We start from the raw sequence: 18,368 nt of genomic DNA, 5'->3' as shown, positions 1-18,368 counted from the left end.
CCTTGCCTACTTTCAAACTGTTTTCTATACCACAACAGGAATCATTTTTAAAAACACAAATAAGATATATTAATCTCACTCGAAACCTTTCAGGAATTTCTTTTGCTCTTACAATAAAGACTAAAATTCTCACTGCCTATTTCTCTGGCCTCCTCTTTCACCACACTCCCTTTTCAGACATGTTGGCCTTCTTTCGGTTCTTGATATGCATTATGCCTTTTTGTGCCACATGGCCTTCACTTATTATATTTCTATTGCCCGAAATGCTTTTCTTAGCTCCTCTCTACTCCACCATACCCTGAGAACTAATTCTGCTCATTCTTCAGGATTAGACAAATCTTTCCTCAGGAAAGACTTCCCTGAATCCTAGCTAGGTCATCTTCATTTTCTTATATAAAACTTTATACCTTCCTTTTTTATATTTGTGTAATTATTTGATTAATGTCAGTCTTCACTACTAGTCTATAAGCTCCATGATCTTGTCTGTATTCGTCTTTCTGTAGATAAGAGCAGTGCAGTGTTAAAAAACAGGTACTCAGTAAATACTTATTGAATGACAGTTTGGTAACGTGTATAAAGCTCTTAGTTCAGAAACTGGCACATGTTAATGTTCAATATAACACAAATGAGAGCCTTATCTATATACAGATACATAAACACATATGTTTCAGGTTCAAAGTTGACATTTTATCTGCATACCAGAAACTACCACAGTGTCTTTCTAGTTCTTTTTATATATTCTCATTCATTTGTAGATAAATATGCACACCTTTTTTTATTCTCACTTTTTGTTCTGTGAGGTTTTTCCATCATCACACCTTAATTTTTTTAGCAACCACATGATATTGCTAGTGTAATGTGCCATAATTTAGTTATTCTTTTCCATATTAATGGTTAGTTACACTATTTCTAGGTTGGATTTTTCTTTTTTTACTATTACAAACAATGCTGCAGTGACAATTTTTATGTTTTTGTATATTTAGAACTTAAGATAGGTTCTTACAAGAGGGATTGTTGCATCAATGGTTACGAGCATTTTAAATTGAATAAATTTGTCTTCCAAAAAGGCTTTACCAGTCTACCATAAACAGTATGCCTTTATCCTCACCAACATTAGAAAATTATTTTCCTATATCCTCACCAACATTAGAAAGCAGCTGTCTCTAATTTTGCCAACCATAGGACAAAATAATCTCATTTAATTTGCATTTTCTGATTACTAGTGAAGTAATGCACTATTTCTGATGTTCTAGCCCATTTATATTTTTTCTGTGAATTGTTCATTTGTATCATTTGCCCATTTTTCTAGTGGGTTGTCTGTCTTTTATTAATTTATTGGAGATCTTTTTAAATCTGGCTGTGTAATTCTTTGCTATATATGTTACTAATTTTTATCTTAGTCTATTATTATCTTTTTTTACTTGACTTATGGTGTCTTGCATTGTATAAAAATTGTGTGTATATGTTTTAACTTTTATACAGCCATGTCTATCATTTTCTTTTATGGCTTCTGGATTATGTGTTTTACTTAGGATTGTCTACTCCAAGATTATAAAAATATTCTTTATTTTCTTCTAACATTTTTTGTACTTTTGCAATTTCATTTTAGCTCTCTCATCCACCTGGAACCTATTTTTGTGTATGATGTGAGGGAGTATTCTGATTTTTTTTCAGATAATTTTTCCATAGCATTTATCAAATAGTTCATCCTTTCCCCAGTGCTTCAAAATGCTACATTTATTAAAAATTAAGTTCCTACTTATCCATAAATTTGTTTCTAGACTCTATTTCTATGCCAAAACCAAAAGGTTTTAATTAGTGACTTTATAGCGTATTAGAATTCTGTCACTTTCAAGCAACAGAAATCTGGCTCAAATTGGGAAATTTATAGACTATAAAACTAGGATATCCAAAGACAGAGCTATTTTCAAACAGAGTTGTATCCAGGGGCTCAGATGATGTCATCAGATTCTTTGTTATCTCTTCATGGGTCAGACAGACTCTTTCCACCCAATGGACACTATAACTATTGGTAACCCTGGGTACATCCTGATAACTTCATAACCGCAAGGAAAGAGGGCATCTTTCTTGAGAGTTTTGGCTGAAAGGATCTGGGTTGGATCCTGATCAATCTAACTTTGATTACCTGAGCATCCCTTCAACCAAAGGGGTGGGGTAGGGCTCCTCTGATTGGCCAGGCCTGTATCACATGCCCAGTCCTTTTACGAAACTGAAGTCAACCCTACTTCAACCACAAGGAATAATTTCTCCTCTGAGATTTCATTACCAGACATACTGAAAAGGAGCAGTCAAAAGCAAGAAAGTCTAGTACAAATGTGGCTTTGATATCTGGTAAACCGGGCTCCCACACACACATACTTTTTCAAGATTTTCAAGTCTATTATTCTTTTTCAAGATTTTCAAGACTATCTTGGCTATTTTGTATACATTTTCCCCATGTGAACTTGAGAATCGACTGTCAAGTTCCATAAAAATGTTGCTGGGTTTTTGATTGGGGTTGTGTTGGATTTATAGATTCATTTAGGGAGACTTGACATGGTTACAAAATATTAAATTTCCTCATAATTTCCAAGTAAATAGTATGTCTTGCCATTTGTTTAGGGGTTTTTTATGCCCTTAAGTAAAATTTTATTGTTTTCTTTATGTAGATCTTGAACATTTCCTCTTAGATTTATTCTTACTTATCTAAGATTTTTGTTGTTATTGTCAATAAGACTCCCCCTCTCCCCCCAGTTACATTCTCTGATGATTGGTGGTGTAAATAAAGGCCAGGAATTTTAAATCATATTATCATTTGGGTCACCTAACTGTACATTCACATTATTTCTTCCTTTTTAGGTCAGTCTACTTAGAATATTTAGGTAAATGGCTATATTTGCAAATAGTAATCCTCCTTTCCAATATTTGTATTTCTTATTTTACTTTTTAATTATCATAGCATTAGTTAGACCTGCAGTGCAATGTTGACTAGTAAAAGCCATTTAGAACATTTGCCATGGGTTTAATAGTACATACCTTTTTCAGTTTAAGGAAATTGTCCTATATCCTATCATAAATAGATGTTCAATTTTATCAACACTCTTTTGAGATATTTTGGGAGGAACGATCATTTTCTTTTTCTCCTTTAATCTGTTAATGTAGGGTTTACATCAGTAGATTTACTGAAGTTGAACTGTTTTAGAGATAAACTATTTGGTTATCATCTATCATTCTTTTAACACATAGCCAGATTCAATTTGCTAATGTTATTTTTAGAATTTTTACATCTATGTTCATAAATCATATTAGCCTACATGTTCTTTTTTGTGCTCTATTTGTCAACTCTTGGTATCACAGTTATGGTAGCCTCATAGCATAAATTTGAGAGCATCCCATCTTTCTCTCTGCTCTGAAATAGTTTATATAATGTAGGGATTATTTAGTTCCTAAAAGCTGGTAGAAAAATCCTGTAAACCTGTGTAGACCTGGTGCCTTATTAAGTAGAAAGATTTTCCATTTCTATCAGAATAATATGCATATAATGTAAGAAGTCAAATAGTACTTCAAAGCCTATAAAGAAAAACAACAACCCTCTGTCTCACTCTTCTTCATTTCTATTCTCCAGAGGCTATTTTAAATTATTTTAACTGTTTCTTCAGGCATTTAGTTTCATAGTACTAAATAGTATGCTAATACTGTTGTTTCTTGAATTTTTAGTTTTAGATGTCAAATTTAGCTCTCTTACCCTGAACTCACATGTATGTATATACTTGATTTTCCTCTCATTCTCCCATTATAACTGATTATAATTTATAATATAACATAACCAATAGAACATGATATTGGTTAAACCAATATTCAATACATACATCATATGTGTATGTAAATATTACATGAACCATGAAGTATACTTCGAATTACATTTCCTTTCTTGTACAAATCTTATTTCCTCTGGAGTTAATAACTGCCTTCATTTTATTCTGTGTATCTTTAGACTACTTAAGAACAAGTTAGAGGGATGGCAAAAAAAATTTAGCTCTGAAGAGCTGTTTTTAAGGCTATTCAATCATAATCTAAAGTGACCAAAAAAGATTCAAACTTCTAATCTCCATGTGCATGCCCATTAAATAAAAATATGAATTGAGCCTTTAAAACTTAAAGCCAGGCATATACTTTTCTTTCTTACCATTTATAGTCTTTGAGGAATGTTTTACCAAATTTGATGCCTTTCATCAATATTAAAGACCTTTTGAGACAAATGACTTCACTCTAATTGATAATCTGCAGTGTGGTAGGGAATCCTTAACAGACTCATTATCCACACTCATTGCCTTATAGTTTGTTTTGATTTTGTACTGATTCAGCTGGAATATCTTATGGTGCCAGAAAGAAAGGAAGTGCTCAAAGACTAATAGATTGATGTGAAAAAGAACATAGGAACCAGTCTGCAGAGGTTCCTACTGGACAATTTGAGCATCAAAAAATGTAATGATGTAATGGTTTATAACAATGAATTTTTTAAAAGTCCATGGTGATACTCAAATAAATACATAAATAAGTAAAAGAAGGAAAGGAGGAAACACTTATCTTTACAGAAGAAATGTCAATTAATAAATTTGTAATGATAGAATTAGAAAACCACTATGTTATAACCCTCAGTGTAATAACTGACTCTGGCAATGATTGTCAATGAATGCTAAAACCATTAGAAGAAAGATCATTGAGAATCAGGTTATTCACGTGGTCTCAAAGTATGGCCCCATAGATTACTTATTAAGTATAATGGGAAAGGTATCTTTATATTGCAGAGATCCAATAGTCACTACTTTAACCAAGTGATCAGACTTAGCATCACATATAGTGAAAACTACTTAACATACGTGTCTCCTGATTTGAAACAAGATGTATACAGATTTAACTATGTACTTATAGTCTTGACAAAAATTATTTAATGTGAATCTAATTATGAGGAAGCAATGAAATAAAACCAGAATGTGGAACATTTTCCTGGCCTTGAGTCTTCAAAAAATTATTCATGAAAAACAAAAAAGGTATGGGACTATCTCAAAAGAGACTGAAGAGAAATAACAAATTCAGTTAAAAAGAAAAAAAGATGTAAAAGACATTTTAGGAATAATGGAAAAATTTAAATGGTATTTGATTTAGCATCAATTTTTTAAGTGTCATAATGATATTATGATATCAGGATATAGGGGAATGTTCTTATTCTTAGCAGGTGAACTTCCATGATGTCTGCACTTACTTTCAAATGCTTTAGGGGAAAAATGTGTATATATGAATGTGTGTGAGTTATTAAGCTGTTGTTTCTCAGCTCCAATCTTCTGTACTCTTTGCTGGGCTGGGACTTTCTGCTTTGCCAGTTGACTACATGAGAGGCTTTTGCCTCTCTACAATTCTAAAGAGAGAAGGCAAGCCTGAAGAAGAAGGAACTTGCTCCTTTCTGTCTGCTTCCTAATTAGAATCTACGTGCTAAAGAACAAATTTGGACCTTTATCTTATACCATATACAAAAATTAACTCAAAATGGCTCAAAGACTTAAGAGTTAAAACTATAAAACTCTTAGAAGAAAACATAAGGCAAAAGCTTTTGATATTGGCTTTGGCAACAATTTCTTGGATATGATACCAAGGGCACAGGCAACAAAAGATAAAATAGACAAATTGGACTTCATGAAAATTAAAACATTTTAAGCATCAAATGACAATATTAACAGAGTGAAAAGCAATCCATAGAATGGGAAAAATATTAGCAAATCATATCTGATAAGGGATTAATAGCCAGACTATACAGAGAACACCTAAAAGTCAACAACAACAAAAACTCAATTAAAAAATGAGCAAAGGACTTAAGTAGACATTTTTTCCAAAGAAGAGATATAAATGGCCAATACATGAAAAGATGTCCTTAACATCACTAATCATTAGGGAAATACAAATCAAAATGATAGTAAGATACCACCTCACATTCATTAGGGTGGCTACTATCAAAACAAACCCCCAACACTTTAACAAGTGTTGATGAGTATGGGGAAATTGGAGCCCTTGTACACTGTTGTTTGGGATGTAAAATGATACAGCCATTATTGAAAACAATGTGGCGGTTACTCAAAAAATTAAAAATAGAATTAGTATGTGATCCAGCAATCCCACTTCTAGGTTTATACCCAAAAGAATTGAAAATGAGACTTGAACAGATATTTGCACACCAATGTTCATGGCAATATTATTCACAATAGCCAAAATGAAAACAACCTAAATGTGCATTGACAGATGAATGGGTAAACAAAATGTGGCATATACATAGAATAGATTATATTTCAGCTATAAAAAAGAATGAAATTCTGGTACATGCTACAATATGGATGAACCTTAAGGACATTATGCTAAGTGATATAAGCCAGACATAAAAGGACATACATTGTATGATTTCATTTATTTGAAGTACCTAGAATAAATAAATTCATGGACACGGAAAGTAGAATAGAGATTACAGGGGCTGCAGAGAGTAAAGACTGGAGAGTTATCATTTAATGAGCTTATACTAGTTTGGGATGGTGAAAAAGTTCCAGAAATAGATGTGGTAATGATTGCACAATATTGTGTATGTACTTAATGCCAATGAACTGTATGCTTAAAAATGGTTAAAATGATAAATTTTGTATATTTTACCACAATAAAATTAATTAGAAAAATTGTTTCATCTCACTTCCTCAAATTTTTTATCATAACATTCAAGAAAATTTGAAATATTAAAAAGAACGTCTCTTTGCTTTTCAAAACTTAAAATTAATTACTGAGTTAAATTTGGTACTCAAAGAAAAGAATGAATTATTGCAGCTTGGGTCTTAATTACATACTAATTATAACAATTAAAAAACATTGAGTTTATCATCATTTTGGATTAAGATTAAAGAATACCCATTGTCAGGCAATGGGTATTCTTTAGGCTGTTATTACTATTCACCCTAACCTTTTTGTTTGAATGGGATTTTCAGGTTTCATTTAATTTAAAACAACACAAAAACAAGCAACAACAAACAGATTCTGTGGTAAACCATATATACATGAGAATATATGCATATAATATTTTCTGGACTGGGACAAATTTAAGACAGGCATTCACACCCTTTGAATTGGATAAAAACTTTCCTAATTTTTTTTATTATTTTGATATTTTTCTATATTTTATTTAAATATCAATAAAATCATTTGATATTAACTTATTATACATAACAAATATAATGTTTTATGAAATTCCAATATATACATACACAGGTACATCATACTGAATCACAATGTAAAAGATACTTCTTATTGTGGGTCTTTGTAAACAACAATTTTAAAAATGCTTTCTAAACATTCTGCAGTTTTGATTTTCATTCCTCTTTGACTCAAGAATTGCTTAAGAGAATTTTTAGTTTCCATGCTATTCATATTTTGCTTCATTGTATTGTAGTCAGAGAGTATAGTCTAGGTTATTCTATACTATTTCTCCTTACTGGAAAAAAGATGTATTCTCTATTGCCAGTTTGTGTATGTTTGTGTATTTATATATTAGATCAACCTTATTAATTATATAGAGCATTTGCATACAGTACTTTTTTAAAATTTTCAGGCTGAAATAATTTCAGATTTACTTGCAAAAACAGCACAAAGAATAGCTGTGTAATATCCTTTCAGATTCCCTAAATGTTAACATTTCACTACATTTACTTTATGATTCATCCCCCATCTCCCTCTCCTCTGGCAGACATTCAGCTCAGGTATTTTCAACACAGTTTAAGTGGAGAAGATGCCCTGGTGCAAAGACTCCATGTCATTCTTCACAAGCTTCCATATATGATGAGAAATGGGTCATTAGCCAGTAATTATGAGGTAAAGAATAAAAAATTAACACTCTGTTCTCTAAATAGAAATTCCAGTCCCTATGTCTCTGAGACCACAAGATTCCCCACCCCCCGTCCGCCACCAATCATATTACATAATACATAGAACCTCATGTGTCCCAGTGTTTTGCGGGCAGTCACTCCTGTTGCAAGTGCAATGGTTAGGAGCTTTCCTTGAAATAACAAATTTGTGCTTTTTTTGTTTCTTCATGAAGATCTGAGGATGAGATGTTTTTAAAAAGGCTCTCTAGGGGTTACCTTGTGGAAAAGGACCCCAACGCTCCCCTTTTCTACAGAGAAGAAGGAAACAAAAAATTTCAGGAGAAGGATTATATGGGAGCCACAGTGCTGTATTCTAAGGTAAGTCACCCCCAGCTCAGCAGGAGGGGCTATTTCAACAATTTAACAATGCGTATTTCTTTAAAAGATAGAGCCTTATTGCTGAATTGTGTAGCCAGTGATAGCTATGTCTATAATTTATGGGTTGAATTTGAAAAAGAAAACTTGGCAGAATTCTTCTGTTATATTTTGAAACCAAGGGTAGTTTGTATTATGTGTCCTGAATTGCATCAAGAAACTTCTATTCCAGTATTCTTTCAGCCATCTTGTAGCAATAGACTTATTGGGCCCCTTGCCCTGCCTTGCTCATGTCTGTCAGCCCTCGTTGAATTGTGTGCCATTTTTGTCTGAATGACTGATGAAGCTATTAGTTTGATAGTTCCAATTTAGAGAGCAGCTAGGTTTTGGGTTAGCCACGATGATAGCTACAACCAGTATGATTTAGATTAAGTTAGAAAGGAAAGTTAGATCAGTTGCCACAGCCCAGTTGAACTCCATTTTGAAGGTTATCAACGAATATTTAAAACTATGCTAACCATCAATGAGCTAGATTTTGAGGAATAGTGGCTATTGCTCCTGTTGTCTTGCTTCCATAGTAGGAACTGGAACAAGATCCCTGAGAGCCTTTTTTCTTTAACTTTTTATAGATAAATATGGGCTTAAAGCAAGATAAATATGGGCTTACTGCTCCCCTGCACTGAGTCTATGATCTTGTATACTGAAAGAATAAGTGTAAATTTGAAAGTGGACCCCTACTCTGAATCTTTAACAGGCCTATGCTGAAAGTTTGGAATTAGTTTTCCAAAAACTATGAGACCTACAACAGCAGCTTCTGTAATTGATAAAAGCCCTGCTTTGTAATGTTATAACAAAGTATTTAGTTGAATAATGTAAGCATTAGGGAGTACTGAAGAATTAAAATCCATTAGATGTAATGATCCACTGATAAATGGCTTAATAGTTCTTTTTCAGAGCTAATTTCTTCCACTCTATGCCTGTGCATCACAAGTGTAATCACATGAGGAGTTGCTCAAGGAAAACATGTAAAATAAAAAGTGAAATCAGACAAAAAAAATTAAGGTTTGCTCTAGATGTAAAGAGAGATGAGCCTATTTCATGAAGCTACTATTTTGGTGATTATGGTACTTTGCAATTTTCTATAAATCTACTGTTTCTTTTTTAAAATAATATTTGTTGGTTTTGTCTGATTGCAAATGTAATATATGTTTACTTGGAAAATATAGAGAAGCATAGAGTTAAAAAAAAAATCTCAACCAATGATAGGTACTGTTAACATTTTTGCTTATATCCATCCAGCCACTTTTTCCTCTGAAAATATGTTTTTCTTTTACAAAATTGGGATAACGGTGTACTTACTGTTTTGTAACCTGCTTTTTTCCCTCAACAATTTATTGTGACCATTTTCTCATGTTATTAAATTTTCCACTAGAACATGATTTTTTACGGCTGGCTTAGTGTTCCATAACAGAAACCTATACTTGATTTAACATGTAATGTTGGCAGATTATTTTGTATCATAAAGCTGCAAGGAGCATTTTTCTATGTAAATATTTGTACACATCTGTTATTTCTTTAGGATTAAATTCCTAGAAGAGCAATTGCTGGATCAATTGAATGTACTTTTTTAAAGCCTTCGGTACTCCAGGAAAGAACTAGTTAACATCTCTTCTAGCAAAATATAGGCATGTTCATTCCTCTATATCCTAAGCAATACTGGTTATTATAGTTCTATTATTATTACTTTACCTATTTATTTTTGAATAAGAAATGTGTTTATATAGTTAGAATTCAAAAGGTGCAAGAGTATACAGTGTATTCTACTTCCTCTGTCCCCAAGCCACCTAGTTTCCCGTACCCAGAAGCTATCACTATTAAATGTATCTTTCCAGAGGTACTTTGCCATTTATAAATAAATACAAATAATCTCCCACTCCTGTACACACATACTTTTTTTATATAAATAACAATGTATGCACATTCTAGCACTGCACTTTTTTCCCTTAATATCTTTAAATTATTCTTATATGAGTACATAAAGTGTTTCCTCATTCTTTTTTTATGACTACATGGTTTTCTGTTATATGGATATAATAGTAATTTATTTAATTAGTGTCCTATAGACCAGTATTTAAGTTGTTTCCTATCTTTTGTTATTTCAAACAATTCTGTGATGAGAAACTGCACGTATGTTATTTTGTACATATCTATAGGATAAATGATTATATCTGTAGGATAAATTCCTAGAAGAGGTATTGCTGGGTCAATGGAGATATAGATATATACAAATATGTTAAAAGAAATATGTATATTGCTAAATTGCTCTCCATAATTAGGAGACCGATTTACACTCCTACCAGCAACATATGAGAATACCCACTATTCTTCTCCTTTGCCACCTCAGTGTGGTATCAATTTTATTTTTCTTTGCCAAACTGACAGGTAAAAAATGGCAGTAGAGTTTTAATTTGCATTTTGCTGATTATGAATAAGGTTGACTATTTTTTCATATGTTTAAGAGCCATCTCTATTTCCCATTAGAACGGTTTATATTATTTGCTTATTTTCCTATTGAATTATTTGTTGTCATTGATCTGTAGGAACTATTCATAAAGTAAAGAAATGAGCCCTTCGCCTGTAATATGAGTTACAAATATTTTTTCCAATACAATGTTTGTCTTTTGATACTGCTTTTATTAGTTTTTGCTGTAAAGAAATTTTTTATTTTTATGTGCTCAAATTTATTAGCCTTTTATGACTTCTGGGTTTTGTATCATAACTAGGAAGTTATTCCTCACTCCAACATCACTTTAGACTATTCCTATAGTTTCTTCTAGGGCTCTTATAGTTTATTTTACATTAAGATTCTGATCCATTTAGAATTCATCCTAATTAAAGTTTTATCATATATATTTTTTTCCTCAGTAGCTGCCTACTTGTCCTAATATTTTTATTAAATAATCTTCTTCGTTTCTCCAGTGATGTGAGATACCACCTTTATGATTATTAAGTTTTGCCAGTTTGGTGGTAGAAAAAGAGTCGGTCTTTTCTGCTTTCATTTTCATATATCTGGCTATCTGTATATGAATTAACCATTTGTTTCCCATGTATCATTAGTGTTTTTTCTTTTGTGAATTTCTCTTTGTGCCACTCACTCTTTGTTATGTGCAGAATTGTGTTCCTCAGTTTTCATTTGCCTTTAGTATTGTTGTGGCTGAAGCTATGTCTGATGCTATCTTCAAAGTGCTTCGAATATTTATTTCCTCACTTGATCTTTGCAGCTTTGCTTTATGGTAGTTAAAAATGAAGCTGAAAGAGATGAAGCAGAAAGAGATCCAGTAACATTACCAATTTTATACAGTCTTTAGTAGTAGGGCTCCTATTATCTGAAAAAATACTTTAAAGATGCTAATTTCCATTTATACCTTTAACTGGTTTGTTGTTTTGCAGGGAGTATCACATTCAAGGCCTAACACTGAGGACATTTCATTGTGTTACGCCAATCGCTCTGCAGCCCTCTTCCACTTGGGTCAGTATGAAGTGAGTATCAGGATGCCTGATGTGATCGAAGAGGATCTGTAGGGCGTTCACTGGAGGCCTAGGCCTTCATCTCTGCTTCTACCTTAGAACAGTAAAATTGGGCCATGCTGCAGTTGGTTGAATTGGAAATAGATTGCGTCCTCTCAAACTTGTCCTTTCTCCTGATTCATGTTACCTGTCAGAGGTGATTATGTGGGGTAGTGTTGGTTGACAAGAGAGTCATGGCACATTCCACAGGGCAATGGATTATATCTAATAGGTTAGTAGTTCTCAGTGTTGAGTGAGATAAGTTGTGAGTGAGATAAGTTGCTAATAATACTTCAGGTTCGAAGTGTTTGCAAACTATTTACTGGTTTGATAATAGTGTTTGCAAACTATTTACTGTTTTAATAAGTAGAGCATGTTCAAGATTATCCCTGCAATAATATAGATCACCCTCAATATGCATTTTGAGTGGATAAGTGAAAGCTGCTCTGAAATGTCTGTGTGTGCCTACAAGGAAGTAGGCTTTGGATGAGTGGCTTTCTTCTTATTCCCTAATTGAGGTCTAAGAACAAGCTCTAAAATGCCATTTTGATACATCTATTTCAGAATTCCACAGAAATTTAAATTATGCCCTAGAATTAAGAACTATTTGAATAGTCACAAGTTCACACTTAAATTGCCCCTTGGACTAAAAAAGAAGAGCAAGAATCTAACTCTAAGCAAGAAAGTCCTGGACTACTGAAGATGGTGATTAGAAGAACTTGTAAACATTTAACCCTTTATAACTTCCCTGCGTTGGTTATTTCTGTTTCCCTTCTTATAATAATGTTGCTATATATTGAGCACATATAATGTTCCAGGAACATTTACATCTATTTAGATATATTACCTTATTTTCATCCTTATTTCAATGCTGTGAAGTATTATTATCTCTGCTTTCTGGTGAGAAAACTAAGACACCGAGAAATTAAGTTACTCGCACAAGGTCATATAGCTAGTAAGAGGCAAAGTCAGTATTGGAATGCAAGTCTATTTGGCTTCAAAGACTGCCCTCTTATTCACCATATTACAGTTCTTCTCTCTATAAGACTTTTCTCCTTAAAAACATATTTGATAAGCTAGTTAAACATAATCTCTTTAGCATGGATTTCTAATCACTCAAAAGAGCACATGGTAGAATAAGATTTAAAAAAATAAGCACATGATTGTAGTTGCTCCATTTTTAATAATCCTTAACTTTCCTGTAGATTTTTTTTAAGACCTTAGTAGAGACTGAAGAGTAGGGACCAAGGATCATTTTGGGATTTCCTTTCTGTTTTCAGACATGTCTTCAAGACATCATCAGAGCACAGATGCATGGATATCCAGAAAGACTGCAACCCAAGATGATGTTACGTAAGGCAGAGTGTCTGGTGACTCTGGGGAGACTGCAGGAAGCAGGTCAGACCATCAGTGATCTTGAAAGTAACCTAGCAGCTTCCCAGTTTAAAATTATACAGAGAACCCTCTGTCACCTAAAAATGAAGGTACGAGAAAAGGAGACTCTCACAGAAACCTCCCCAGCAGCTCCAACCAAAGCCTTTGAGAATATGGACCTAAGGGAAAAGAATGAACAAATTTCCAGTGCAACATCTTCTGTCAGCTTATGCATAGACCCGTTAAAAGGCCGCTATCTGATTGCCACAAAAGATATTCTCCCAGGAGAGCTCCTTGTGAGGGAAGATGCTTTTGTGAGTGTCCTTAACCCTGGAGAAATGTCACCACTGTGTTACGGCCTGGATGGCAAGTGGAATACCAGAGTTACCAATGGGGACCTCTATTGTCACCGATGTTTGAAGCACACTTTGGCCACAGTTCCCTGTGATGGATGCAGCTATGCCAAATATTGTAGCCAAGAGTGTATGCAGCAGGCCTGGGACCTCTACCATAGCATAGAGTGCTCTCTAGGTGGGCTGCTTCTCACACTGGGGATCTTTTGCCACATTGCCCTGAGGTCGACTCTTTTAGCTAGATTTGAGGATGTTGGCAAAGTCATAAGGAGGCTTTGTGGTGATATTAGTAACAAGGACATCTGTTTACCTGAAAGCAAGAATCTGGTGCAAACATTCAGTTATGACCTGGAAGGGGAGAGTGAGAAAAATGACAAAACAGTTGAAACCCCAATTCCTGGATGTGATATTAATGGGAAGTATGAAAATAATTATAATGCTGTCTTCAACCTTTTGCCCCATACTGAAAACCATAGCCCAGAGCACAAATTCCTCTGTGCTCTAAGTGTTTCTGCACTGTGCAGGCAGCTGGAAGCAGCCAGTTTACAGATCCTCACAACAGGTTCGAAATCCTCTCAGCCAAAAACAGCAGTGGCTCCTGCATTGTGTCAAGAGTTGCATATTTGGGGCGTGGCCATGCTGAGACACATGTTACAGCTACAGTGTAATGCTCAGGCAATAACTACCATACAGCAAACAGGTAAGAAGAAAACTTTTTCTGCTTTATAATATTGTTCTTGATGTAGCTAATGTTTGGAGACAAAGAACTGTAAGGGACACAGATTGGATGGTCTCATGGGAAAACACAGCTGTCTTATCACGATTGTGCCACTGAGAAGCTATGTGACCTTAACAAATTATTTGATCTCATTCTGCCTCAGTTTTCTCATCTGTAAAGTGAGTAGTTGTGAAGATGATGTGTTTGTTTCTAAAAATACTTTATGGAGTTGCAAAGATGGTGTATTTGTTTCTAAAAATACAAGTTAGAAAACCTCTTAGTCTCTTAATTTTGTATTGTGAAGGAAAACTGAAAAATAGTTAAAGACTGCAGAAAGAACAAGGTCTGTAGTTAAGGAATCCGAATCTTAGCTCACTCATGTGACTCAGGTACTCTGTCTCTTCTTTTTCCAATTGACGAATTTTTTCTCATTCTGTTTTAAATCTGGCCGAGCACAGCTTTGCACACAGTACCACCATAAGCTGTTTACCAGCCTATGTTTGGGCTGTCCACTGGCCAGGTGGCCAGCAATCTAGGGGCCACCTCTAGACACAAAGTAGCCTAGCCCTACTTTCCTGAACCAGATCCTATAGATAAGGCTGTTCAGGTAGATGGGGAGATTGGAAGTGCCCAGCATCACGAGTGACATCTCTAATATGAATGTAGTAACAACAGATCTATTATTAGAAAAGAAATAGTGTTTCTAGTATTTCTATCATATGATCTCCATTTTAGCAGATAATATCTTTTGATTTAATCAGTTCATTGTATTTTTCTCAATTGTCTGATTAACTATTGAGGGGAGCAATTAGGTGTTAACCAAACCTAGGGTTTCTAGACAGATTAATAGTAAATATGGCTTAACTAAACTATACATGCTTAGCTCTTGATCTTCTCATATTAGGTAATGTAGAATTTTGTCAACCTTTTTTTTTAGTTTTCTTTTTTTTTAGGCGAGGCAACCCTTGGTTAACCTCACAGATTGCAAGGACCTTGTCAGTTTACAATCCCTCCCTTTTTTTTTTTTTAATATTTTACATCTGCAGCACCTGGTCTTCCTATCAACCTTTTTATAGATAGATAGATAGATAGATAGATAGATAGATAGATAGATAGATAGATAGATTGATTTTGATCTTTAATTTTAATTCAGCTGCCAAATTATGCAGTATATAGGTATTTCACTAGAGGTGTTTTTAGGCAAGATTCTCCTCCCCATCTTGAAGCACATGGAACATCCAGTAATAGCACTGGCTTTATCCCATTCTGCTACAAAAGCACATTGCAAACTAGTCTCCACTTTCTTCTCTGCCTTCTTTTGCTTCTTTGAGCCATTGCTATCTTCTGAAATAAATCTGTTGAGTGTTTTTCCAGAATTATGTTTTCCCTTGGGTACATTCACTGGCATTTTTAAAAATATCTTTTTCATTTTGTTTTGTTTTTCTGAATGTAAAAAATAGTATATGAGCTTCCAGATTATAATGGCAGAAAATTACTAACTCTTGATTCTATTGTGTCTTGCTTGGAAGGTATTTATTAGAACATAAAAAAAGATACAAATGTCACAAGGTCTGAAAACTATGTAAACTATTGTCCAGGTAAACAATAGTATGACCACTAACTCAGACTGAATCCCTGGTGCAGAATGGCAGAACCATATGGACAAAAGAAGATATTTTCTATCCACCTTCCTTCATTGGCCTACCCTTTACAGTCAAAGAATGTTTTTGCTCCATGTGCCTGACATTTCTTTACACTCAATTTTTTTATCTCCATAGCAAATTTTGGGTAAAATTTTTCATAAGTTGTTAAGAGTGAATTTTTGGATTGTAACAGTATACATAACCAGGGATACCTGTATTTTTTGTGGACTAGAGAAATAGATACATGATGGAAAGAGAATTGGAGGCACTGGCTTCATCTATAAGGTGAATTATGCATCTAATGCATAATTTATTCTTATTTATATGGTGTTTTAAATAGACACACACACACTAGAAGCAAAGTACCAAAATCTTAATTAACAGTGACTAATTCTGAAAATGGAAATATGGGTGATTACTACCTTCTTCTTAGAACTTTTAAAATTGAAAACACACTGTGGTAACATTATTCTAGTAAATTTAAAATGGATTATATACCCTTCCCTGTTCTAGAGGGGTAAAAACATTAAAAAAAAAAAAAACAGTTCACAGAGCAAAAGATAGGAAGATGATAAAAATGAGTCTATACTAGTAAATATAAATTGGCTAGACTCTATTAAGCAAATCTTTCAGATTGGGCCAAAAAATTTGAAATCCAACTATATTCTGTTTACCAAATTGACACCTATAACAAAGTGTTTGGGCAAGACATGTCAGGAATTACAAGCTAATCAGAGTATTAGTATTAATATTGTCGAGGTCATTAATATAACTTTCCTCCCACTTTTCTAAGTTCTTCTGGCTGGGCTAATAATCAAATTCACATAAGACAAATTCACATAAGAGAAAATGTCTAAAATTTATTGTGGATGTACATGTGGGGCTGCCATAAGAATATAGCCCCCAATGTGACCCATTGGGCAATTGAAGCTTGTTTGCCATTCTGGAGCTAAGGAGAGGAGGGGTTTATGGTTTGGAACTTTGAGGGCAGGAAGGCAATTCATGTGGAGATGGAAAAGCAAATGTTTGGTAAATAAATGTTTGCTGGATCATCTTTAACAAGGGGACCCAGAGAGGACTTTGAACAAATGGACCTTGCTAGGTTCCTCTCTGTCTATCACACACTAGTTCATATTAAATTATAGTTTTTTGTGATGATATCTTCTCTCCTGGAGCAGATCTGCTCTCTGAATTCCCTTTAGGCAGTTAGGGGGAAGGTTAAAGGTTTTCCCTGAGTTTGTTTCTTAAAAATAAGCAGCTTGTCTACGGCCATGCCACCCTGAACAAGCCCGATCCTGTCTGATCTCGGAAGCTAAGCAAGGTCGGACCTGGTTAGTACTTAGATGGGAGACCACCTAGGAAGACCAGGTGCTATAGGTATACAAAATAAAAAATAAAAAAAAATAAGGGATTGTAAGCTGACAAGGTCCTTGCAATCTGTGAGGTCAACCAAAGGTTGCCTCACCTAAAAGAAATAAAATGAAATAAAATAAAAAAGCAGCTTAAAATCGTCAGTATCCCAAAATCACATTTTGGAGTGGCAAACTCTGAAGGGTGCCCCCCTTGAATATGAAACAGTAGAACCCAAGGTAAGATATCTAATAAAATAAAGAAGGCTTTTTATTTTTGTAAAAGAAATTCTCTGCACTGAAATATATCAAACTTAGCTCTCAGAAACATAGAGATTGTGTCTACAAAACAAAAATGATTTAGTATACAAGAAAAAACTGGCAAAAACTCCATAGTTGTGGAAAACTTTGATATACCACTCTGATCAAACTCTATTAAAAATAAGAATCTAGAAACAAAGATAACATAATAAACGAGGCAATTCTGTAGATATAACTATCAAAACTTGTGTCCTATAGACCAGGAATGGCAAATTTTTTCTGTAAAGGGCCAGATAGTAAATATGTTGGGCTTTGCAGGCCATATAATCTCTTTTGCAACTACTCAATTGCTACTGTAGTGTGAAAGCAACCATAGATAATACACAAACAAATGAGGATGGCGGGGTTCCAATAGAACTTTATTATGGACATTGAAATTTGAATTTCTTATAATTTATCACGTCATAAGAATTATTTTCATTTTTTCCAGCCACTTGAAAATGTAAGAACCATTCTTAGATCACATCTGTACAAAAACAGGCAGCAGTCTGGATCTGGTCCACAGGCTACAGTTTAGAGTTTATAGTCTGCTAAATACGAAAATTTGGCAAATCTAAAGAAAAAATCTAGGGAAGCAACCGAAGTGTCCTAAAATAGATAATTAGATAAAGAAGCTGTGATACATATATACAATGGAATATTTTATTACTCAGCCATAAGAAGAGATGAAATACTACTGTTTGAGACAAAATGGATAGACTTTGAGATAATCATGCTAAGCGAAATAAGCCAGACAGAAAAAGTTTAAAACCACATGATACCACTTATGCGTGGGATAT

The 18,368-nt window shown here is 33.9% G+C and overlaps 1 protein-coding gene and 1 pseudogene across 3 annotated transcripts in view; both read left to right on the top strand.

Annotated features, from left to right (window-relative positions):
* SMYD4 (SET and MYND domain containing 4) overlaps nt 1-18,368 on the top strand; it is a 35,029-nt gene that overhangs the window by 3,016 nt on the left and 13,645 nt on the right. For all 3 annotated transcript variants that reach the window (XM_015599367.2, XM_006925072.3, XM_025041567.1), the window contains exons 3-5: nt 8,123-8,267; nt 11,715-11,804; nt 13,112-14,258. In XM_015599367.2, coding sequence (XP_015454853.1) covers nt 8,123-8,267; nt 11,715-11,804; nt 13,112-14,258 — 1,382 coding nt within the window. The remainder of the gene's footprint in view (nt 1-8,122; nt 8,268-11,714; nt 11,805-13,111; nt 14,259-18,368) is intronic.
* Nucleotides 17,181-17,299, top strand: LOC112473236 (annotated as a pseudogene).

This window comes from Pteropus alecto, unplaced genomic scaffold, assembly GCF_000325575.1.
Source record: "Pteropus alecto unplaced genomic scaffold, ASM32557v1 scaffold98, whole genome shotgun sequence".
Classification (NCBI taxonomy): domain Eukaryota; kingdom Metazoa; phylum Chordata; class Mammalia; order Chiroptera; family Pteropodidae; genus Pteropus; species Pteropus alecto.
Note: the sequence above shows the minus strand (reverse complement) of the source record. Positions and strands in the feature narration are given on the sequence as shown.